The following is a 26,118-nucleotide window of genomic DNA, read 5'->3' on the forward strand; positions in this document are numbered from 1 at the left end:
AGCATCGCTGCCGATGGGTCACGTGTCTTCAATTGAATTTATTTTTCATGAAAATAAAATGTTATTGCGCATTGACAGTTATTAGTATATATGCGTAAATTTCCACAGGAACAGTTAAACAGGCCACATTTCTAGGATAATGCAGTTGACATTTGTATGTTAGGATGAACGTGTTTGGATACCTTTTCTTTTAAAAGCGTATTCAGTCTTTCAAAGTATGGCTTCAGCCTCCCGTTGTCGTCTGAGGGACGCGTTCCATCCCCGGTGGATGTCATCTTGCTTCCAACCTTAATGAGACAAAGAAGATAATGAAAGCAGGAAGGCGTGTAGGATGTGTATACAATACACCGTGAGGACCGCGTACTTACGCATTGCTCCAAGTTTTCAGTTTGACGGGACAGCAGATTTTTCAAGAGCTCAAGCTTTTCAGGATCCCAAGTTGTGGAAGACAGGTCATTGTGGAAGATCTTTTCCACGTCTCTCAGAGCATCATATGCTACTGATGCAGCATCAGAATTCTGGAAAACAAATGATGGATATGCGTAAAACAAATTACAGCTAACAGTTTCGACAGCGGTATAATTCTTCACACACTTTCAAAATAAAATAGCCTAAGGCTTTGTTGAAATAATAATTTTTCCTAACTGAAATGCAAATATACGTACTTAGAGTCTGTGCTCCTAAGTAGCTTCGCGAATTGTGTCATCGGAACGTTTTACGCGTTAAATATCATCAATATAAATGGTTGCCTTCTTGAATTTGTTTTTTGGCCTATTCGTCAAAGTTAAGGATGAGTGTTGATTGAATCCTGGCTTGCATCGGATCATATTCACAATCATATATTCCATTTATATAATTCCTGAGATTGCCAAACTACCTGAGGCTCGCTCGTGGTGTCGTAGGCACCCTCTGGAAACATGAGTTTGACGTTTTCTTTCAGGCACTCGGGTGGAAAACTTCCGCCCTGTAAGGGAATTGTGTCCATTATAGGCACAGAAAAGCTCAGAGAAGTCCATTGAGACAATATAATATTAAATTGTCCTCACCATGTCGGCCAGAAGCTGAATGCATTCTGCATTTAGTTTCCCCAGTTTATACTGCGTTCATTTGCATTGCAGTGAGAGGGAGTGGTCCAAGAAGAGCAGAACCGCGCAGATGCTCCAGAACTTCAGCATACACATTTTCAGTGATTAAATGAGCGCTTGTGTGCAGTAGAGGAGATCAAGGAAATGCGATTGTTTCTGTTGCAACTATTGCTGATTGGCACCATATTTATCGAGCTCTTTTGGACTTTTTTTTAACCACTTTCTTTAATGCGGGTTAGTAGCTTACTGCGTAGGAACTTTGGGGTTAAAAGTGGGTTTTTATTTCATTTTTATGAATAGAGTAGTATTAATTATTTATTAAAACATTCCCGTCAGGAAATTACTTTCTCTTTTGTCTGCTACAATGGGATTCGAATTAACGTTAGGTAACGTTTGCTTAAGTGTCAGTTTATTAAAGTGGTTGGTTTCATTACGCGATGATTCTGATGAAGTCCTGCCCAAAATATTGTGGTAAAATGCAGACCACGCGTTAGTGCTTTAAATCTCTGTTAAATATATTTTCGATGTTAAATTTGATGTTGGAAAACTGAACAGGCAGGATCTGCTATGAACTGCCACATGTAACTGATATGAATTTATGTTATCGACTTACGAATGGGAACACAATTTCTCATAACTTGTCAAATTAAGAGGTATATATTTTTCATGAGAATTTCTTTTGAATTTGTATTTCATGCAGGTATAGGACAACTCAGAAAGCTGTCTCTCTCACAAAAACTGTGCAGTTCATCATTAATTATGTTAATAATATTTCTACTATATATGAATAGACACACGACGTTGAACGAATCTTTAAGAATTCCTTCAAAAAGGTCATTTAAATAATCATTTCTTTTCGACGTTAAATTAGATGTTGGAAAACTGAACAGGCTGGATCTTCTATGAATTGCCAAATGTAACTCAGATGAATGTAAGTTGTCGTCTTACGAATGAGAACACAATTTCTCATAGCTTATCTATGTTTGAGGTATATTTTTATGAGATTTGTATTTAAAACAAGTATAGGACAACTCAAGAAGCTTTTTCTCCAGCAGAAATTGTGCGGGTTATCATAATATTATCATTTTATTGATAATATTCATCCTATTTACAGTTATTATAATAAGAAAAGTTATTTATTCTGGTGGTGAAAATTACAATGCAGATGTGCGAGGAAAAGGCTGCTTTCTATTGAAGAAGGAAAGTGCCTAACATGAGTAAATACCCCCCAGGAAATTACTTTCTCTTTTGACTGCTATAATAGGATTCGAATAGGTAACGTTTGAGTAAGTATCAGTTGATTAAACTAATAGGTTTTATTACCCTAGAGTTCTGATGAAGTTCTGCCCAAAATATTGTGGTAAAATGCAGACCACACGAAAATGTTTAAACTTTTCTCGAGATTTCATATTTTGCGATCATATCACCGATCATAGATTTCAAAGACAATCAGACGCCAAGAATCAAGGCTAGATACAGAATGCGTTCTTATACATGCACCAAGGAAGCTATTGAATTCACCTGACTAATCAGAAACGGCTGAGAAGCCAACTGTCCAATTACTTTTCGTTACGTTATTGGCATTTGGCAGACGCTCTTATCCAGAGCGACGTACAGTTGATTAGACTAAGCAGGAGACAATCCTCCCCTGGAGCAATGCAGGGTTAAGGGCCTTGCTCAAGGGCCAAACGGCTGTGCAGATATTATTGTGGCTACACCGGGATTAGAACCACCGACCTTGAGTGTCCCAGTCATTTACCTTAACCACTACGCTACAGGCCGCCCTGTTTCGTCCTTTCAATTCCCACACGGATCACCCGATATGGCTGTAAGTACGCCCGAATTAAAGGTACAATTGGTAATTTCGAACATCCAATGGTAAAGAGGGGAATTGCAGTAGCAACAGCGCCCTCAAACAACAACACTGTTTATCCCTCCCCCTTCTCTGTGAACACGCTGACGTGCCACCCCATTGGCTGTGGCAATTAGAACCAATTTTCAACCAATGAATTTTAATTATTGTACATATTTTTAAACCGGAATTTAAGGACAATATACACAAGCAGAGGATGAGTCAACATGCCAGTGAGCCTCTTTTTCAATGATAGGAAGGGATTGGTCTTGTATCAATGTTTTACACAAATCTTGCCTATGGTGCCTTTAAAGGTGATAGACTCTATTGCAATCTCATATACTTTGTTTCACTTCAAATCTAATATGTTGGAGTACAGAGGCAAAACAGTAATTGTACCACTGTACAAATGCTGTCGGACTGGATAGTAGGTTGGTATGTTGTCGTAATATTGAACACCGCGACTATTAATCTCCTTGCAGTTTTTTTCTTGATTAAACGGAAGGGTTTAGCGCAGTCAGCTTTTTCCATTCAGAATTCGGCCACTCCGTGTTCGGAGGGTAGAATTTGGGAACGGGAAACCAGAAGAGAAATAGAAACCGAAAGCGGAAATGTCACATGCATTACGTTGTATGTGGCTTATTTGACTTCAAAATTAACATTTTTGATGGCAACCCTCGATTCGTTGGCTACTTGTTCTCTAATTGCCATTTCATGTTTTGTAATTTGTTGCCGTGAAAAAATATTTGTGCATTGCTCTTGCGTTTCCCCCACGTGCTTTTTTAAAAGATATGGACATAAGATTTACCCAAATTCAAGGAATCGGAGGGAGTTGACTCCCTCTTCGCAACTTCATGGAGAGTTGTGCGCGACAGCATCAATTTTTAGTCCTTATGGTTTTCATTCATATTTCCCCCAAAAATATTTGCATTTGAAGTGACCCTTCTGCATATTCGAAGAATAGACGGCATCTAAAATCTATAGGTTTGTTCCTGTAAACTGTTCATCGTGCTGAAACTTAGCTCCCCTATGAAGAGACTTATGTTATTTCATTGATCTTTTTTATCGACCGCTGATTATGAGTATCTGAAATTAATTATATGATCATGACATTGGAAAAATGAGTGACAATTTGAGAATGTCCTTCCGCTCTCAAAATAGCATCTCTAGGCTGTCATGCAGGCATGAGCTCATGTTTCCGCTCTGCAGGCAACCGCACTCCGTGAGAACAATGACAAAGCCGGCTCTTCACAATGAAATCCATGCACTTTATTAAGTTTAGGAAATATAAAAGATTTTGCAAATAAATAAGAAATAAATAAATACAGTAGAAAACACTTATCATTTATGTTAATAAATATATGAATACAGAAGAAAATATATGTTTCGCATGTTTGTACGAATAAAGAAAATAATACATAAATCAATAAATAAATTCATAAATATTCAGATTAATACTGAAGGCACTGTCGATTCCATGGAGCTCATGTTCTTTTCGGCCAAAGCAAGCTGTCTGACTTGTGTTCGAGGATGAAAAGCAGGGTGCGGACAAGCTCGTTCCGCACGACTTCCCACGCGCAGAAAGAGTTCTGAGGAGAGAGGAGAGACCGTTAATATTTCCTGTATCGCTGAAAAACCAGAAACGTTGGATTGACGTTATTTTTCGTGTGCTCACATCTAAAAACTCGAATTGGACTCAACTTAGTTAAATTGAATTTAAAAAATGAACGAGTATACGTACTTAAATGTATCCAAGTTGTCTCGGGTGAAAGATTTTAAATGTGGCCATTGAACTCAAATGCATTTTCGACACACTTGTGTTACTGTACTCTTCTGCTCCTTGAAACACATTTTGTGTTAAAGTTACTACGTGTATGATATAAATATACAATTAACGTGTTACCAATATAATTTTTAACAGACTGTGTTGAAAGCAACAGAAAATGTGTTGTCCTTATAACTAGACGTGGACGTGTGTTACAAAAATTACACACGCTGATCTGTTTTCAGAGTCAATACGTTTTTTTCAAGTTGATCTAACGTCTCACTTTTTTCAGTGTAACAAGACTGGTTTAATTGGAAATTATGTCAAATGTTTGGTGAATGTATGGTTTTGTGGTGTTTTTTTATTCTTTCGACCATACCTTCTCTTGTAAAACCGCTGTCAGTCTCTCAAAATAGTTTTTGAGTGTCGCAGTTCTGGCAGAGACGTCGGTGTGGTCAGAACCGTCACTCTCTGGCTTGCTTCGTTCCATCTGAAATAATCATCCATGACCCACCGAACAGACGCATTATTTTTTTTATCCTTATTTAATCCAGATTACAGCAGATTTATCTGCCAATTGTATTTTCACCATCTAACTTCAAATACAATCGTGGGTCTGACCCAGATAAATTATTAAAGATTTCCTATTTTACCTCCAAAGAGGACTGAAAATAAAAAAATATATATGTTGACTGCATCCAAAACTTGTATTATGTAAAATACTCTTCTTTTTTTTTTCTCCTGCATTGGTGGAGGTTCATGGCAATTTCACGAATGTGTGACGCCTACAGCTGACAAATGTAGCCTAAACATATACGGAATAGCTATAATTAATACATTTCAGTATTTTAGTGGGCACTTACACATTTGTTTTTCTCAACAAGGTCGTTGATGATATTTTGAAAGTCGTCTAACTTCATTTCATCCCACTCCGTCGGTAAATCGTGGTTTTCAAACAGGGAGTTGATGCTGTGCAGAGTCTGATAAACGGCAGTCCGGACGCTGTCGTTCTGCTGTGGTGGGGAAAGGGATCATCATGATGAAAGAGCGCGGTGCAGGTGGACTTAAATGCGACATGTTCGTTCCTTCAGCCTCAGGTGAAGGCCGCAGGTTTGAGAGCGCGCTCTTACCTCAGCGGTTCCATTGGACGACGCAAAAGCGGACCCTGGAAAAGAAGATTGTAGCAGGTCTTAATACGGGTTCCATCCAGACGACAATTTATCGGCGCACTCAAAACCTGTGACACACAGAGCAGGGCGCACAGGCAGGCGATGTTCTCGGGTGTCATGTTCATGGTGTGATGGATGACCTGTAGCAAAAGAATACTGACACATTCAAACATTTGTCCTTTGAAAAAAGCGCAATGAATATGAAGCGCATTAAACAACGATTCGTTACCTTTGTGATAGACTGTCCTTGATCTTCCCGCAATGTGGTCTGACTCCCGAACTCATGTCCTCCTGCGGTTTTTATACGATAAAGATGCATGTGTATGAAAAGTGAAAATTATTCGCCAAATAGGTAACCTAAGTGAACGAATCTGGGAAAGTTCACCAGAGAAGAAACCACAGGGATTCCGTTTTCGAGTCCCCCTCCACATCCTTTTGATATATACAAGACGCATCTGAGGGAGTTTTTTTTTTAATTCATTTATTTTCTCGGTACTTCCATGGAATAATTCATTGATGAAATGCCCTCGTGCTTCATAATAAGCAGACCAGAACGGAGAGAGAGATGCATCGTCGATGCTATGTACTCCACTTGGAGAGATTTGTGTCGACATATCCAATGCAATGGAATTTTAATATGAACTGAATGTGGTATTGACTTTGTTTCTGGAACACTTGGAACAAACGAACAGGCTAAATACTCCATTAAGAACAGTGCAACTGGAGATCCAGAAACTGATACGGCCCTCCTTGCCCACGCTTGACTTGAGCCCTCAGATTTAAGCCCTCGGTGAGGAAGGCCTCTCCTTTTGGGCCCATGCCATGATATCCCCAACCAGGGTTATTGCCGCTTGAAGACCGGCAGGTTAAATCCACAGACTGCGATGAACGCCGCGCTTCGGAACTCACTTTCATGTCATTGTCATTTGGACGCCTCTGGTTGTCTCATGCATATTTCGCTAGCAACGTGTGAAAGTAAACATCAGTAGAGTCTCCCTGTACCAATGGACACCAGTGTTGAAATATGGTACTGGAGCCTTGATTTGATCCCATGGGTGAATTGGCACCGATTGATCCTGGCGCTGTTTTTAACCTGAATAAATTCTAAGGAATTGCACTCTTGGAAAGAGTTGGACCTTTCACCAACATGTCTGGTAGCGTATCTTAGACTCAACGAAGACCGCGTCATTCATTCCTGTTTTCCAATGTCCACCTCTGTTTGCGGACTTGAACCTGATGAGAAGTCTGCAGAGACTTGAATTGGAGAGCAGTGTACAAGTGTACACCGAAGGTTATAAATGATCTTGGATGATGATGTGTGGAGGATTGATCAGTGACTCCGATATGTTTTCCAGTCCCATTAAACACAACGTAAGATGACCCCGTCGTGTTGTCGTTGCAAAGGGAGGATGCCCCAAGTACCATAACCAGGGTTGTGCATATGTGTGACATGTCTGGTAATATATTCATGACAAAAGTTCAATTTCTGTTCATTCTAGATAATCATTCACGTAGAATAGTTCACATTCCACAGAGCTGAAATACAGCTCCGTACTTTTGTTGTTTTTTCTTCGTTTCTGTCGAGGATGTGAATAATTTTGGAGGATACTATATACACAGGAAATATGCATTAGTTTATAATATGCAGCAAAATCCCACAGTTAGAAAAAAGTATTCAAAATTTATTTGCAAAATGAGTTGTATAAGAGCATTTTCACATAAATAACAAAATAAATTTATATAAATACATAAATAAATCAGTGATCAAATAATGTTTTCCCAAAACGGATTTTGTTCAGATGCAGTCCCATATGTTCTGTGGATCAGTCCGTGGTTCTCCGGTGAGTAGCTTCGCTCACTGTTTCTTTCTTCTTTCCAAAAACTGTTGGAGCTTCTCCAAGCTGTGACGAACTTCCTTCCTCACAACCTCCCATGCGCATGCGCTCTGGCCCTAGGGAACGTTGGATGAAAACAAGTCCAGCTTCAATATTAATGCGTAATTGAATTTATTCATTCACTCATTCATTCATTCATTTTCCGAACCCGCTTATCCTGAACAGGGTCGCAGGGGGTTGGACCACCATCCGTGCCGCCCGTAAATGAATTATTTTCTCATTAAAATAATATGGTCTTGCGCATTGACAGTTATTGGTATAGTTGCATACAAATTTGCATAAGAAGAGTTAAACATGCCTCATTTCAAGGATTTTACAGTTGACATTTCGAGTTGTGTGTCAGGCTGAACATGGTTGGATACCTTTTCTTTTAAAAGCGTATTCAGCCTTTCAAAGTATGACTTCAGCCTCCCGTTGTCGTCTGAGGGACGCGTTCCATCCCCGGATGATGTAATCTTGCTTCCAACCTTCATGAAACAAAGAAGATAATGAATGCAGGAAGGCGTATAGAATGTGTATACAATACACCGTGAGAACCGCAAACTTACGCATTGCTCCAAGTTTTCAGTTTGACGGGACAGCAGATTTTTCAAGAGCTCAAGCTTTTCAGGATCCCAAGATGTGGAAGACAGGTCATTGTGGAAGATCTTTTCCACGTCTCTCAGAGCATCATATGCTACTGATGCAGCATCAGAATTCTGGAAAACAAATGATGGATTTGCGTAAACCAAATTACAGCAATTAACAGTTTCGACAGTGGTATAATTCTTCACACAATTTCAAAATAAAATAGCCTAAGGCTTTGTTAAAATAATAATTGTCCCAACTGAAATACAAATAAACGTACTTGGAGTCTGTGGTCCTAAGTAGCTTCGCGAATTGTGCCATTGCAACGTTTAACGCGTTAAACATCATCAATAAAAAATAGTTGCCTTCTTGAATTTCTTTTTTGGCCTATTCGTCAAAGTTAAGCATGAGTGTTGATTGAATCCTGGCTTGCATCGGATCATATTCACATAATCATATATTGCATTTATATAATTACTGAGATTGCCAAACTACCTGAGGCTCGCTCGTGGTGTCGTAGGCACCCTCTGGAAACATGAGTTTGACGTTTTCTTTCAGGCACTCGGCTGGAAAACTTCCGCCCTGTAAGGGAATTGTGTCCATTATAGGCACAGAAAAGCTCAGAGAAGTCCATTGAGACAATAGAATATTAAATTGTCCTCACCATGTCGGTCAGAAGCTGAATGCATTCTGCATTTAGTTTCCCCAGTTTATACTGCGTCCATTTGCATTGCAGTGAGACGGAGTGGTCCAAGAAGAGCAGAACCGCGCAGATGCTCCAGAACTTCAGCAAACACATTTTCAGTGATTAAATGAGCGCCTTTGTGCAGTAGAGCAGATCAATGAAATGCGATCGTTTCTGTTGCAACTGATGCCTAGTGCTGATTGGCACCATATTTATCGAGCTCTTTTGGACTTTTTTAACCACTTTCTTTAATGTGGTTTAGTAGCTTACTGCGTAGGAACTTTGGGGTTAAAAGTGGAAAATTCTTAATTTTTAAAAAATGAATAGAGTAGTATTAATTATTTATTAAAACATTCCCGTGAGGAAATTACTTTCTCTTTTGTCTGCTATAATGGGATTCGAATTAACGTTAGGTAACGTTTGCTTAAGTGTCAGTTGATTAAAGTGGTTAGTTTCATTACGCGAGGATTCTGATGAAGTCCTGCCCAAAATATTGTGGTAAAATGCAGACCACGCGTTACTGCTTTAAATGTCTGTTAAATAATGATCTTTTTTCGATATTAAATTTGATGTTGGAAAACTGAACAGGCCGGATCTGCTATGAACTGCCACATGTAACTAATATGAATTTATGTTATCGACTTACGAATGGGAACACAATTTCTCATAACTTTTCAAATTAAGAGGTATATTATTTTATGAGAATTTCTTTTGAATTTGTATTTAATGCACGTATAGGACAACTCAGAAAGCGGTCTCTCCAACAAAAACTGTGTAGTTTATCATTAATTCTGTTAATATTTCTACAATATATGAATAGACACACGACGTTGAATGAATTTTCAAGAATCCCTTTGAATTCCTTCAATAAGGTCATTTAAATAATCATTTCTTTTCGACGTTAAATTAGATGTTGGAAAACTGAACAGCCTGGATCTTCTATGAATTGCCAAATGTAACTCATATGAATGCAAGTTATCGTCTTACGAATGAGAACACAATTTCTCATAGCTTGTATATGTTGGAAGTATATTTTTATGAGATCTGTATTTAAAACAAGTATAGGACAACTATTCTATTGAAGAAGGAAAGTGCCCAACATGAGTAAATTCCCCCCAGGAAATTACTTTCTCTTTTGACTGCTATAATTGGATTCAAATTAACTTTAGGTAACGTTTGATTCAGTGTCAGTTGATTGAAGTGGTTAGTTTCATTACGCGATGATTCTGATGAAGTCCTACCCAAAATATTGTGGTAAAATGCAGACCACGCGTAAATGTTTAAACTTCTCTTGAGATTTCATATTTTGCGATCATATCTTGTAATTTGAGTAATACTCTACCCGGATGACAACGGGCTTCCTTGACTGTCATTGGCACAACTCTGGCCCTCATTCTGACAATCTCCGATCACAGACCTCAAAGGCAATCAGAACCCAAGAATCAAGGCTAGATACAGAAAGCGTTCTTATGACTGCACCAAGGAAGTTATTGAATTCACCTGACTGATCAGAAACGGCTGAGAAGCCAACTGTTCAACAATTACTTTTCGGCCTTTCAATGTATGAAAAAGGCATGTAATTCCCACATTGATCACCCGATATGGCTGTAAATACGCTGAAATTAAAGGTACAATTGGTAAATTCGGACATCCAATGGTAAAGAGAGGAATTGCAGTAGCAACAGCGCCCTCAGAAAACAACACTGATTATCCCTGCCCCTTCTCTATGAACGCGCTGACGTGCCACCCCATTGGCTGTGGCAATTAGAACCAATTTTCAACCATTCAGCCATTCATTCATTCATTCATTCATTCATTATCCTAACCGGCTTATCCTGAACAGGGTCGCAGCGGGGCTGGAGCCTATCCCAGCATACATTGGGCGAATGGCAGGAATACACCCTGGACAGGTCGCCAGTCCATTGCAGGGCACACACACACTATTCACTCACACACTCATACCCACAGGCAATTTAGACTCTTCAATCAGCCTAACCTGCATGTCTTTGGACTGTGGGAGGAAACCCACGTGAACACCGGGAGAAAATGCAAACTCCACACAGAGAGGCCCCGGCCGACGGGGATTCGAACCCAGGACCTCCTTGTTGTGAGGCGGCAGTGCTACCCATTGCGCAAATTTTCAACCAATGAGTTTTAATTATTGTACTTATTTTTAAACCGGAATTTAAGCACAATAAACACAAGCAGGGGGTCAACATATGTTGAGGAAATATTTTTTGTCTCTTTTCCTCCTCGTCCCTTTTACGTGGGTGAATTTGTATTGGCAACAATGATGTTGAAGAAATATTCAGAGTCAATATTTGCTCATTAAAAAATGTTCAGTTTAAAATAAAACAGATTAATCTGGGGAGTCTGTGTTCTCTGTGCAAGAACACCTGATTATGTGTCCTCTGCACTTTCATAAAACAAACTGTACTTTGCAGCTCAATGTGTTTTAACAGACACACAGTGAGGACTGACTTAATCATTTTAACATCATTAAAAATGATTCTTCAAACATTATGTTGTATCATTGTAGTACTAATCAGCATTTGAAATATAGTATATAGATATATAGTAACATTTAGGAAAAGGTATTTTTGCACATGATTCTATATTCTAACCATTTCACAGTTTTAATGAAAGTATTTAAATCAAACTTCATCATTCCTGGTTTTCAATAAGGGCCTTTTGATCAAACTTCAACACATGCCAGTGAGCCTCTTTTTAAGTGATAGGAAGGGATTGGTCTTGTATCAATGTTTAACGCAAATCATGCCTATGGTGCCTTTAAAGGTGATAGACTATTTCAATCTCATATATTTTGTTTCATTTAAAATCAAATATGCTGGAGTACAGAGGCAAAACAGTAATTGTACCACTGTACAAATGCTGTCGGACTGGACAGTAGGTTGGTATGTTGTCGTAATATTGAACACCGCCACTATTAATCTCCTTGCAGTTTTTTTCTTGATTAAACGGAAGGGTTTAGCGCAGTCAGCTTTTTCCATTCAGAATTCGGCCACTCCGTGTTCGGATGATAGAATTTGGAAACGGGAAACCAGAAGAGAAATAGAAACCGAAAGCGGAAATGTCACATACATTACGTTGTATGTGGCTTATTTGACTTCAAAATTAACATTTTTGATGACAACTCGATTCGTTGGCTACTTGTTCTCTAATTGCCATTTTATGTTTTGTCATTTGTTGCCGTGATGTATTTTGGAGAAAATATTTGTGCATTGCTCTTTCGTTTCCCCCACGTGCTTTTTTAAAAGATATGGACAGAAGATTTACCCAAATTCAAGGAATCGGAGCGAGTTGACTCCCTCTTCGCAACTTCATGGAGAGTTGTGCGCGACAGCATCAATTTTCAGTCCTTATGGTTTTCATTCATATTTCCCCAAAACGTATCTGCATTTGAATATCTGCAGAATCGAGGGTTCTCCGGCATAGAAGAGTAGATGGCAACTAAAATATGACGTGTGTAGCTTTGTTCCTGTAAGCTGTTCGTCGTGCTGAAACTTAGCTCCCGTACGAAGAGACTAATGTTATTTCATTGATCTTTTTTTTTTTTTTTCTATTATGAGTATCTGAAATGAATTATATGATGGAAAAATGAGTGACAATTTGAGAATGTCCTTCCGCTCTCAAAATGGAATCTCTAGGCTGTCATACAGACATGAGCTCATGTTTCCGCTCTGCAGGCAACCGCACACCGTGAGAACAATGACAAAGCAGGCTCTTCACAATGAAATTCATGCACTTTATTAACTTTTGTAAATATAAAAGATTTTGCAAATAAATAAGAAATAAATTAATACAGTAGAAAACACGTTTTACATTAATGGAAATAAATATATGAATTCAGAAGAAAATATGTTTCGCGTGTTTGTACGAATAAATAAAATAATACATAAATCAATAAATAAATTCATGAATATTCAAATTAATACTGAAGGCACTGTCGATGTCAGATCCATGGAGCTCATGTTCTTTTCGGCCAAAGCAAGCTGTCTGACTTTTTTTCGAGGATGAAAAGCAGGGTGCGGACAAGCTCCTTCCGCACGACTTCCCACGCGCAGAAAGAGTTCTGAGGAGAGAGGAGAGACCGTTAATATTTTCTGTATCACTGAAAACTCGAATTGGACTCAACTTAGTTAAATTGAATCAAAAAAATGAACGAGTATACGTACTTAAATGGAACCTAGTTGTCTCGGATGAAAGATTTTAAATGTGGCCATTGAACACTCTCAAAATGCATTTTCCACACACTTGTTGTGTTACTATACTCTTCTGCTCCTTGAAACACATTTTGTGTTAAAGTTACTACTTGTATGATACAAATATACAATTCACGTGTTACAAATTGAATTTTTAACAGACTGTGTTGAAAGCAACAGAAAATGTGTTGTCCTCATGTCTAGACACGGACGTGTGTTAAAAAATCTCACGTTAATCTGTTGAGTGAATTCGGTTTTTTCAAGTTGATCTAACGTCTCACTTTTTTCACTGTAACAAGAATGGTTTAATTGGAAATGAAGTCAAATGTTTGGTGAATGTATGATTTTGTGGTGTTTTCTTATTCTTTCGACCATACCTTCTCTTGTAAAACCGCTCCCAGTCTCTCAAAATAATCTCTGAGTGTCGCAGTTCTGGCAGAGACGTCGGTGTGGTCAGAACCGTCACTCTCTGGCTTGCTTCGTCCCACCTGAAATAATCATCCATGACCCACCGAACACAATCATTATTATTTTTATCCTTATTTCATACAGATTACAGCAGACTTAAGTGCCTATTGTATTTTCACTATCAACCTTCAAATACAATCGTGGATCTGGACCCAGATAAATTATTAAAGATGGCAAATTTCCTATTGAACCTCAAACGAGGATTAAAAGTAAAATATATATTATGATTGCATCCAAGAAACTTGTATTATGTATTTTTTTCCTCCTCCTGCATTGGTCTCAGGAGGTTAATGGCAATTTCAAGAATGATTAAAATATGTGACGCCTACAGCTAACAAATGTAGCCTCAATATACACGGAATAGCTATAGTTAATACATTTCAGTATTTTAGTGGTCACTTACACATTTGTTTTTTTCAACCAGGCCGTTGATGATATTTTGGAAGTTGTTTAACTTAGATTCATCCCACTCCGTCGGTAAGTCGTGGTTTTCAAACAGGGAGTTGATGCTGTGCAGAGTTTGATAAACGGAAGTCCGGACGCTGTCGTTCTGCTGTGGTGGGGAAAGGGATGATCATGATGGAAGAGCGCGGTGCAGGTGGACTTAAATGCGACATGTTCGTTCCCTCAGCCTCAGGTGAAGGCCGCAGGTTTGAGAGCGCGCTCTTACCTCAGCGGTTCCATTGGACGCAAAAGCGGACCCTGGAAAAGTTATGAGGACATTCTCATTGATGCATTCTCCTGGGAAAGTGCCCCCCTAAAATAGAAAGATGGGGAAAGGATGACCAATAAGTCTTTCTTCATGTCAGCAAACTTCAGAGAGGATATGAAAATACATGTTTTAAAATGTACCATGTCTTTTAGAAGATTGTGGCAGGTCTGAATTCGGGTTCCATCCAGACGACAATTTATCGGCGCACTCAAAACCTGTGACACACAGAGCAGGGCGCACAGCCAGGCGCTGTTCTCGGGTGTCATGTTCATGATGTGATGGATGACCTGTATCAAAAGAATATCGACACATTCAAATATTGGGCCCTGGAAAATGAAGCGTAATGACTATGAAGCATATTAAACAATAATTCGTTACCTTTGTGGTAGACGTCCTTGATCTTCCCGCAATGTGGTCTGACTCCCGAACTCATGTCCTCCTGCGGTTTTTATACTTTAAAGACACATGTGTATGAAAAGTGAAAATTACTAGCCAAAGATGTAGTCAAAGTGAACGAATCAGGGAAAGTTAAGCAAAGAAGAAACCGCAGGGATTCCGTTTTCGAGTTTTTCAATTCCCCTTCTTAACTGTAAAACGGATAGAAGGTGCATCTGGTGCAGTTTACGTTTTATTTTTGGTAATTATTTTCGATTAAATATTTAATTCATAAAACGTTCTTGTGCTTCACTTAGCTGAGGGAAACCAGGCCGTCAACAACAGGAACCGTGGAAGCCCAGAAAAATCTCTCGAGTCGGAAATGAAGGGCCAAGGATACCACTAAAGAACTGGGAGAGGTGGAGATGCATCGGAGATGAAGTGCTACTGTTGGAGAGATGGGTGTTTGTGGCCTATATCTAATGCCATGGCATGACAATATAGGCCACAAACACCCATCTCTCCATATAATATATGGATATATGGATATCATGAACCTTAAGAGAAGAAACGATATTCTCGATTCAGGAAAGATAAATTATCATTAGGCTGGACCTTTCGGCAATATGTCTGGTAAGGGATTTTACTCAACGACAACCGCATCATTTATTCGTGTTTTCCAATGTCCTCCTCTGTTTGCAGACTTGAACCTGATGAATGGTCGGGAGAGACTTGAATTAGAGAGCAGTGTGCAAGTGTACACCCAAGGATATAAATGGTCTTGGATGATGATGTGTGGAGGATTGATCAGTGCCTCCGATATGTTTTCCAGTCCCATTAAACACAACATAAGATGACCCCGTCGTGTTGTCGTTGCAAAGGGAGGATGCCCCAAGTACCATAACCAGGGTTGTGCATATGTGTGACATGTCTGGTAATATATTCATGACAAAGGTTCAATTTCTGTTCATTCTAGATAATCATTCACGTAGAATATTTCACATTCCACAGAGCTGAAATACAGCTCCGTACTTTCGTTGTTTTTTCTTAGTTTTTGTCGAGGATGTGAATCATTTTGGAGGATACTATATACGCAGGAAATATGCGTTCGTGTATAATATGCAGCAAAATCCCACAGTTTGAAAAGGTATTCATAATTTATTTGCAAAACAGATTATATAAGATAATTTTCACATAAATAACAAAATAAATTAATATAAATAGAAAAATAAATCAGTGATCAAATAATGTTTTCCCAAAACGAATTTTGTTCAGATGCAGTCCCATGTGTTCTGTGGATCAGTCCGTGGTTCTCCGGTGAGTAGCTTCGCTCACTGTTTCTTTCTTCTTTCCAAAAACTGTTGGAGCTTCTCCAAGCTGTGACGAACTTCCTTCCTCACCACCTCCCATGCGCATGCGCTCTGGCCCTAGGAAACGTTGGATGAAAACAAGTCCAGCTTCAATATTAATGCGTAATTGAATTCAGTCATTCAGTCATTCAGTATCCTAACCCGCTTATCCTGAACAGGGTCGCAGGGGTTTAGACAACCATCCGTGCCGCCCGTAATTAAATTATTTTCTCATTAAAATAATATGGTCTTGCGCATTGACAGTTATTGGTATAGTTACATACAAATTTGCACAAGAAGAGTTAAACATGCCTCATTTCAAGGATTTTGCAGTTGACATTTCGATTTGTGTGTCAGGCTGAACATGGTTGGATACCTTTTCTTTTAAAAGCGTATTCAGCCTTTCAAAGTATGACTTCAGCCTCCCGTTGTCGTCTGAGGGACGCGTTCCATCCCCGGAGGATGTAATCTTGCTTCCAACCTTAATGAGACAAAGAAGATAATGAAAGCAGGAAGGCGTGTTGGATGTGTATACAATACACCGTGAGGACCGCGTACTTACGCATTGCTCCAAGTTTTCAGTTTGACGGGACAGCAGATTTTTCAAGAGCTCAAGCTTTTCAGCATCCCAAGTTGTGGAAGACAGGTCATTGTAGAAGATCTTTTCCACGTCTCTCAGAGCATCATATGCTACTGATGCAACATCAGAATTCTGGAAAACAAATGATGGATATGAGTAAAACAAATGACAGCTAATAAACAGTTTCGACAGCGGTATAATTCTTCACGCACTTTCAAAATAAAATAGCCTAAGGCTTTGTTAAAATAATTTGTCCTAACTGAAATACAAATATACGTACTTAGAGTCTGTGCTCCTAAGTAGCTTAGCGAATGGTGCCATCGGAACGTTTTACGCGTTAAACATCATCAATATAAATGGTTGCCTTCTTGAATTTGTTTATTGGCCTATTCGTCAAAGTTAAGGATGAGTGTTGATTGAATCCTGGCTTGCATCGGATCATATTCACATAATCATATATTCCATTTATATAATTACTGAGATTGCCAAACTACCTGAGGCTCGCTCGTGGTGTCGTAGGCACCCTCTGGAAACATGAGTTTGACGTTTTCTTTCAGGCACTCGGCTGGAAAACTTCCGCCCTGTAAGGGAATTGTGTCCATTATAGGCACAGAAAAGCTCAGAGAAGTCCATTGAGACAATAGAATATTAAATTGTCCTCACCATGTCGGTCAGAAGCTGAATGCATTCTGCATTTAGTTTCCCCAGTTTATACTGCGTCCATTTGCATTGCAGTGAGAGGGAGTGGTCCAAGAAGAGCAGAACCGCGCAGATGCTCCAGAACTTCAGCATACACATTTTCAGTGATTAAATTAGCGCTTGTGTGCAGTTGAGCAGATCAATGAAATGCGATTGTATCTGTTGCAACTGATGCCTTTGCCTAGTGCTTGGCACCATATTTATCGAGCTCTTTTGGACTTTTTTAACCACTTTCTTTAATGTGGTTTAGTAGCTTACTGCGTGGGATCTTTGGGGTTAAAAGTGGAAAATACTTTTTTTATTTTTTATGAATAGAGTAGTATTAATTATTAATTAAAACATTCCCGTGAGGAAATTACTTTCTCTTTTGTCTGCTATAATGGGATTCTAATTAACGTTAGGTAACGTTTGCTTAAGTGTCAGTTGATTAAAGTGGTTAGTTTCATTACGCGAGGATTCTGATGAAGTCCTGCCCAAAATATTGTGTTAAAATGCACACCACGCGTTAGTGCTTTAAATGTCTGTTAAATCATGATATATTTTCGATGTTAAATTTGATGTTGGAAAACTGAACAGGCCCCATCTGCTATGAACTGCCATATGTAACTAATATGAATTTATGTTACCGACTTACGAATGGGAACACAATTTCTCATAACTTGTCAAATTAAGAGGTATATATTTTTCAGGAGAATTTCTTTTGAATTTGTATTTAATGCAGGTATAGGACAACTCAGAAAGCTGTCTCTCCAGCAAAAACTGTGCAGTTCATCATTAATTATGTGAATAATATTTCTACTATATATGAATAGACACCCGACGTTGAATTAATTTGTAAGAATCCCTTTGAATTCCTTCAATAAGGTCATTTAAATAATCATTTCTTTTCGACGTTAAATTAGATGTTGGAAAACTGAACAGGCCGGATCTTCTATGAATTCACAAATGTAACTCATATGTATGTACGTTATCGTCTTACGAATGAGAACACAATTTCTCATAACTTGTGTATGTCTGAGGTATATTTTTCTGAGATTTGTATTTAAAACAACTATTGGACAACTCCGAAAGCTTTTTCCCCAGCAGACATTGTGCAGGTTATCATGATATTGTCATTATATTAAAAATATTCATACTATTTATACAGTTATTAAAATAAGAAAAGTTATTTATTCTGGTGGTGTAAATTAGAATGCAGAATATTTCTACTATTATTATTATATTTCTTTTTGCACAAATGGTTGCATTTGATATGCGGAATCAAAAAGTAAAAGTAAAGTAGTTTATTCTGGTGGTCTAAATTGGAATGCAGGTGTGCGAGGAAAATGTATTTTTCTATTGAAGAAGGAAAGTGCCCAACATGAGTAAATTCCCCCCAGGACATTTCTTTCTCTTTTGACTGCTATAATGGGATTCGAATTAACGTTAGGTTAAGTGTCAGTTGATTAAAGTGGTTAGTTTCATTACGCGAGGATTCTGATGAAGTCCTACCCAAAATATTTTGGTAAAATGCGGACCACGCGTAAATGTTTAAACTTCTCTTGAGATTTCGTATTTTGCGATCATATCCTGTAATTTGAGTAATACTCTACCCGGATGACAACGGGCTTCCTTGACTGTCATTGGCACAACTCTGGCCCTCATTCTGACAATCTCCAATCACAGACCTCAAAGACAATCAGAAGCCGAGAATCAAGGCTAGATACAGAAAGCGTTCTTATAACTGCACCAAGGAAGCTATTGAATTCACCGGACTAATCAGAAACGGCTGAGAAGCCAACTGTTCAACAATTACTTTTCGGCCTTTCAATGTATGAAAAAGGCATGTAATTCCCACACTGATCACCCGATATGGCTGTAAATACGCTCAAATTAAAGGTACAATTGGTAATTTCGGACATCCAATGGTAAAGAGAGGAATTGCAGTAGCAACAGCGCCCTCAAAAAACAACACTGATTATCCCTGCCCCTTCTCTATGAACGCGCTGACGTGCCACCCCATTGGCTGTGGCAATTAGAACCAATTTTCAACCATTCAGCCATTCATTCATTCATTCATTCATTCATTATCCTAACCGGCTTATCCTGAACAGGGTCGCAGGGGGGCTGGAGCCTATCCCAGCATACATTGGGCGAATGGCAGGAATACACCCTGGATAGGTCGCCAGTCCATCGCAGGGCACACACACACTATTCACTCACACACTCATACCCACAGGCAATTTAGACTCTTCAATCAGCCTAACCTGCATGTCTTTGGACTTTGGGAGGAAACCCACGTGAACACGCGGAGAAAATGCAAACTCCACACAGAGAGGCCCCGGCCGACGGGGATTCGAACCCAGGACCTCCTTGCTGTGAGGCGGCAGTGCTACCCACTGTGCCAATTTTCAACCAATGAGTTTTAATTATTGTACTTATTTTTTAACCGGAATTTAAGCACAATAAACACAAGCAGAGGGTGAGTCAACATATGTTGAGGAAATATTTTTTGTCTCTTTTCCTCCTCGTCCCTTTTACGTGGGTGAATTTGTATTGGCAACAATGATGTTGAAGAAATATTCAGAGTCAATAGTTGCTCATTAAAAAATCTTTAGTTTAAAATAAAACAGATTTATCTGGGGAGTCTGTGTTCTCTGTGCAAGAAGCTCCCAGAGACCAGAGAATTCCAAAGTAACAGTAGGAAGTATCCTAGTCTTTATACATTATAGCTAACCAATCATTTGTCATATAACATCACATTTTCTGTCACTCTATGAAAGCTGAGCTGTCTTAACATTTCGCCTCAATAATGATGCAGGCAAATTGGCTGGTGATCACTAATTCAAAACATTTCTCTGCAAAGACCCACATTGCTTGACCTGCATCACTCAGTCAAAACAGGCCGTATCCAATGGCATGGTTTTTAAACACCCGATTAAGTGTTCTCTGCACTTTCATTAAACAAACTGTACTTTGCAGCTCAATGTGTTTTAACAGACACACAGATCTAATTACTCATGATGACTGACTTAATCATTTTAACATCATCAAAAATGAATCTTCAAACATTATGGCTTATCATTGTAGTACTAAACAGCATTTGAAATATAGTATATAGATATATAGTAACATTTAGGAAAAGGTATTTTTGCACATGATTCTATATTCTAACCATTTCACAGTTTTATTGAAAGTATTTAAATCAAACTTCATCATTCCTGGTTTTCAATAAGGGCATTTTGATCAAACTTCAACACATGCCAGTGAGCCTCTTTTTAAGTGATAGGAAGGGATTGGTCTTGTATCAATGTTTAACGCAAATCATGCCTATGGTGCCTTTAAAGGTGATAGACTATTTCAATCTCATATATTTTGTTTCATTTAAAATCAAATATGCTGGAGTACAGAGGCAAAACAGTAATTGTACCACTGTACAAATGCTGTCGGACTGGACAGTAGGTTGGTATGTTGTCGTAATATTGAACACCGCCACTATTAATCTCCTTGCAGTTTTTTTCTTGATTAAACGGAAGGGTTTAGCGCAGTCAGCTTTTTCCATTCAGAATTCGGCCACTCGGTGTTCGGAGTGTAGAATTTGGAAACGGGAAACCAGAAGAGAAATAGAAACCGAAAGCGGAAATGTCACATGCATTACGTTGTATGTGGGTTATTTCACTTTAATAATGAAATGATTTCAATTCGTTCGCTACTTGTTCTCTAATTGCCATTTCTTGTTTTGTAATGAGTTGCCGTGATATGTTTTGGAAAAAAAATGTGTGGGTATTGCTCTTGCCTTTCCCCCACGTGCTTTTTTAAAAGATATGGACAGAAGAGTTACCCAAATTCACGGAATCGGAGCGAGTTGACTCCCTCTTCGCAACTTCACGGAGAGTTGTGCGCGACAGCATCAATTTTCAGTGCTTATGGTTTTCATTCATATTTCCCCCAAAGGCAGCCGCACACCGTGAAAACAATGACAAAGCCGGCTCTTCACAATGAAATTCATGCACTTCATTAAGTTTAGTAAATATAAAAGATTTTGCAAATAAATAATAAATAAATAAATAAATACAGTAGAAAACACGCTGTTAATTTATGTAAATAAACATACGAATACAGAAGAAAATACGGTGTGCATTTGCCTGCAGAGCGGAAACATGAGCTCATGCCTGTACAAAGCTACACACGTCATATTTCAGCTGCCATTTGAAGGTCAATCTCATTGGCATAGAGAACCGTCGAATTTGCAGAATAGGATGGGTCACTTCAAATGCCGATACTTTTTGGGGAAATATGAATGAAAACCACAAGGTCTGAAAATTGATGCTGTCGCGCATAACGTGCGAAGAAGGGAAGTTGCGAAGAGTGAGTCAACTCGCTCCGTCTCTTTGAATTTGGGTAAATCTTCTGTCCATATCTTTTAAAAAAGCTTATGGGGGAAACGCAAGAGCAATCCACAAATATTTTTTTTCGCAAATATATCACGGCAACACATATAAATACTATTAATATAATTCATGATATACTACACAGTTTTTGTTGGAGAAACAGCTTTCTCAGTTGTCCTACACCTGCATTAAATATAAATTCAAATTCAAAAGAAATTCTCTTTAAAAAATATACCTCTTAATTTTAAAGGGTATGAGAAATTGTGTTCCCATTCGTAAGTCGATAACATAAATTCATATTATAATTACATGTGGCATTTCATAGCAGATCCGGCCTGTTCAGTTTTCCAACATCAAATTTAACATCGAAAATATATAATTATTTAACAGACTAAAAGCATTAACGCGTGGTCTGCATTTTACCACAATATTTTGGGCAGGACTTCATCAGAATCCTTGCGTAATGAAACTAACCACTTTAATCAACTGACACTTAAGCAAACGTTTTTTAAAAATTAAGTATTTTCCACTTTTAACCCCAAAGATCCTTCGTAGTAAACTACTAAACCACAGGAAAGAAAGTGGTTAAAAAAAGTCCGAAATAGCTCGATAAATATGGTGCCAATCAGCACTAGGCATCAGTTGCAACAGATACAATCGCATTTCATTGATCTTCTCTACTGCACACAAGCGCTCATTTAATCACTGAAAATGTGTTTGCTGAAGTTCTGGAGAATATGCGCGGTTCTGCTCTTCTTGGACCACTCCGTCTCACTGCAATGCAAATGGACGCAGTATAAACTGGGGAAACTAAATGCAGAGTGCATTCAGCTTCTGACCGACATGGTGAGGACAATTTAATATTCTATTGTCTCAATGGACTTCTCTGAGCTTTTCTGTGCCTATAATGGACACAATTCCCTTACAGGGCGGAAGTTTTCCACTCCAGTGCCTGAAAGAAAACGTCAAACTCATGTTTCCAGAGGGTGCCTACGACACCACGAGCGAGTCTCAGGTAATTTGGCAATAATAAATGCAATATATGATAATTTGAATATGATCTGATGCAAGCCAGGATTCAATCAACGCTCATTCTTGACTTTGACGAAGAGGCTAACAAATAAATTCAAGAAGGCAACTATTTTTTATTGATGATGTTTAACGGGTAAAACTTCGCGAAAAAATCGCGAAGCTACTTAGGTGCACAGACACTAAGTACATTTTCATTTGGGAAAAAATCTTATTTTAACAAAGCCTTAGGCTATTTTATTTTGAAAGTGCGTGAAGAATTATACCGCTGTCGAAACTGTTCGTGAGCAATGAGTAATTTGTTTTAGGCATATCCATCAATTGTTTTCTAGAATTCTGATGCTGCATCAGTAGCATATGATGCTCTGAGAGACGTGGAAAAGATCTTCTACAATGACCTGTCTTCCACATCTTGGGATCCTGAAAAGCTCGAGCTCTTGAAAAATCTGCTGTCCCGTCAAACTGAAAACTTGGAGCAATGCGTAAGTACGCGGTCCTCACGGTGTATTGTATACACATCCTATACGCCTTCCTGCTTTCATTATCTTCTTTGTCTCATTAAGGTTGGAAGCAAGATGACATCCACCGGGGATGGAACGCGTCCCTCAGACGACAACGGGAGGCTGAAGTCATACTTTGAAAGACTGAATACGCTTTTAAAAGAAAAGGTATCCAAACATGTTCATCCTAACATACAAATGTCAACTGCACTATCCTAGAAATGTGGCCTGTTTAACTGTTCCTGTGAAAATTTACGCAAATATATATAGTAATAACTGTCAATGCGCAATACCATTTTATTTTCATGAAAAATAAATTCAATTAGGCTTTAATATTGAAGCTGGACCTGTTTTCATCAAACTTTTCTTAGAGCCAGAGCGCATGCGCATGGGAGGTTGTGAGGAAGGAAGTTCGTCACAGCTTGGAGAAGCTCCAACAGTTTTTGGAAAGAAGAAAAAAACAGTGAGCGAAGCTACTCACCGGAGAACCACGGACTGATCCACAGAACACATGGGACTGCATCTGAACAAAATCCGTATTCGGAAACCATTATTTGATCACTGATTAATTTATGTATTTATATTAATTTATTTTGTTATTTATTTGAAAATTATCTTATATAAACTATTTTGCTAATACATTTTGAATACTTTTTCAAACTGTGCGATTTTGCTGCATATTATACACTAATGCATATTTCCTGCTTCTATTGTATCCTCCAAAATGATTCACATCCTCGACAAAAAGTAAGAAAAAACAACGAAAGTACGGAGCTGTATTTCCGCTCTGTGGAATGTGAAATATTCTACGTGAATGATTATCTAGAATGAACAGAAATGAAACTTTTGTCATGAATATATTACCAGACATGCACAACCCTGGTTATGGTACTTGGGGCATCCTCCCTTTGCAACGACAACACGACGGGGTCATCTTACGTTGTGTTTAATGGGACTGGAAAACATATCGGAGGCACTGATCAATCCTCCACAAATCATCCAAGACCATTTATATCCTTCGGTGTACACTTGCACACTGCTCTCCAATTCAAGTCTCTCCCGACCATTCATCAGGTTAAAGTCCGCAAACAGAGGTGGACACTAACACTAATTAATTATTCGGTTTTCGTACGCTACCAGACATATTGCTGAAAGGTCCAGTCTAATTATAATTTATCTTTCCTTAATAGAGAATGTTTTTTCTTCTCTTAAGGTTCATGATATGTATCGGATATTGGAGAACGGACTTTATCAGCATACATCTTCAATCGCAATGTCGCACAAACAAGGACAATACCACATTCATAGTTCATATTTACATGCCATGACATTAGATATAGGCCACAAACACCCATCTCTCCAACTGTAGCATATCATCTCCGGTGCATCTTCACCTCTCCCAGTTCTTTCATGGCATCCATGACCCACCGAACACAATCATTATTATTTTTATCCTTATTTCATACAGATTACAGCAGACTTAAGTGCCTATTGTATTTTCACTATCAACCTTCAAATACAATCGTGGATCTGACCCAGATAAATTATTAAAGATGGCAAATTTCCTATTGAACCTCAAACGAGGATTTTTTTCCCTCCTGCATTGGTCTCAGGAGGTTAATGGCAATTTCACGAATGATGAAAATATGTGACGCCTACAGCTAACAAATGTAGCCTCAATATATACGGAATAGCTATAGTTAATACATTTCAGTATTTTATTGGTCAATTACACATTTGTTTTTCTCTACCAGGCCGTTGATGATATTTTGGAAGTTGTTTAACTTAGATTCATCCCACTCCGTCGGTAAGTCGTGGTTTTCAAACAGGGAGTTGATGCTGTGCAGAGTCTGATAAACGGCAGTCCGGACGCTGTCGTTCTGCTGTGGTGGGGAAAGGGATCATCATGATGGAAGAGCGCGGTGCAGGTGGACTTAAATGCGACATGTTCGTTCCCTCAGCCTCAGGTGAAGGCCGCAGGTTTGAGAGCGCGCTCTTACCTCAGCGGTTCCATTGGACGCAAAAGCGGACCCTGGAAAAGTTATGAGGACATTCTCATTGATGCATTCTCCTGGGAAAGTGCCCCCCTAAAATAGAAAGATGGGGAAAGGATGACCAATAAGTCTTTCTTCATGTCAGCAAACTTCAGAGAGGATATGAAAATACATGTTTTAAAATGTACCATGTCTTTTAGAAGATTGTGGCAGGTCTGAATTCGGGTTCCATCCAGACGACAATTTATCGGCGCACTCAAAACCTGTGACACACAGAGCAGGGCGCACAGGCAGGCGATGTTCTCGGGTGTCATGTTCATGATGTGATGGATGACCTGTATCAAAAGAATATCGACACATTCAAATATTGGGCCCTGGAAAATGAAGCGCAATGACTATGAAGCATATTTAACAATAATTTGTTACCTTTGTGGTAGACGTCCTTGATCTTCCCGCAATGTGGTCTGACTCCCGAACTCATGTCCTCCTGCGGTTTTTATACTTTAAAGACACATGTGTATGAAAAGTGAAAATTACTTGCCAAAGATGTAACCAAAGTGAACGAATCAGGGAAAGTTAAGCAAAGAAGAAACCGCAGGGATTCCGTTTTCGAGTTTTTCAATTCCCCTTCTTGACTGTAAAACAGATAGAAGGTGCATCTGGTGCAGTTTACGTTTTATTTTTGGTAATTATTTTCGATTAAATATTTAATTAGCTGAGGGAAACCAGGCTGTCAAACATTAAATGAAGGGCCAAGGATACCACTAAAGAACTGGGAGAGGTGGAGATGCATCGGAGATG

General features: G+C 38.8%; 4 protein-coding genes across 4 annotated transcripts; 1 reads left to right on the forward strand and 3 right to left on the reverse strand.

Annotated features, from left to right (window-relative positions):
- Positions 1–7,726: 7,726 nt before the first annotated feature.
- Positions 7,727–9,132, reverse strand: LOC133115115 (interferon a3-like). Its single transcript, XM_061224856.1, has 5 exons — positions 8,998–9,132; positions 8,829–8,915; positions 8,315–8,464; positions 8,129–8,233; positions 7,727–7,822 (listed from the first exon to the last, which is right to left on the reverse strand). The coding sequence occupies exons 1-5, from the start codon at positions 9,130–9,132 to the stop codon at positions 7,727–7,729; spliced, it is 573 nt and encodes a 190-aa protein (XP_061080840.1).
- Positions 9,133–13,006: 3,874 nt separating this feature from the next.
- On the reverse strand, positions 13,007–14,687 carry LOC133114929 (interferon alpha-4-like). The gene is made up of 5 exons (XM_061224621.1): positions 14,562–14,687; positions 14,380–14,466; positions 14,113–14,262; positions 13,619–13,729; positions 13,007–13,111 (listed from the first exon to the last, which is right to left on the reverse strand). Exons 1-5 carry the CDS (start codon positions 14,685–14,687, stop codon positions 13,007–13,009), a joined length of 579 nt encoding a protein of 192 aa, XP_061080605.1.
- Positions 14,688–16,127: 1,440 nt separating this feature from the next.
- Positions 16,128–17,523, reverse strand: LOC133115116 (interferon a3-like). Its single transcript, XM_061224857.1, has 5 exons — positions 17,389–17,523; positions 17,220–17,306; positions 16,708–16,857; positions 16,522–16,626; positions 16,128–16,223 (listed from the first exon to the last, which is right to left on the reverse strand). Exons 1-5 carry the CDS (start codon positions 17,521–17,523, stop codon positions 16,128–16,130), a joined length of 573 nt encoding a protein of 190 aa, XP_061080841.1.
- A 4,982-nt stretch (positions 17,524–22,505) lies between these two features.
- On the forward strand, positions 22,506–23,790 carry LOC133115363 (interferon a3-like). Its single transcript, XM_061225234.1, has 5 exons — positions 22,506–22,640; positions 22,723–22,809; positions 23,156–23,305; positions 23,387–23,491; positions 23,695–23,790. Exons 1-5 carry the CDS (start codon positions 22,506–22,508, stop codon positions 23,788–23,790), a joined length of 573 nt encoding a protein of 190 aa, XP_061081218.1.
- Positions 23,791–26,118: the final 2,328 nt, after the last annotated feature.

This window comes from Conger conger, chromosome 16 (genome assembly GCF_963514075.1).
Source record: "Conger conger chromosome 16, fConCon1.1, whole genome shotgun sequence".
Classification (NCBI taxonomy): domain Eukaryota; kingdom Metazoa; phylum Chordata; class Actinopteri; order Anguilliformes; family Congridae; genus Conger; species Conger conger.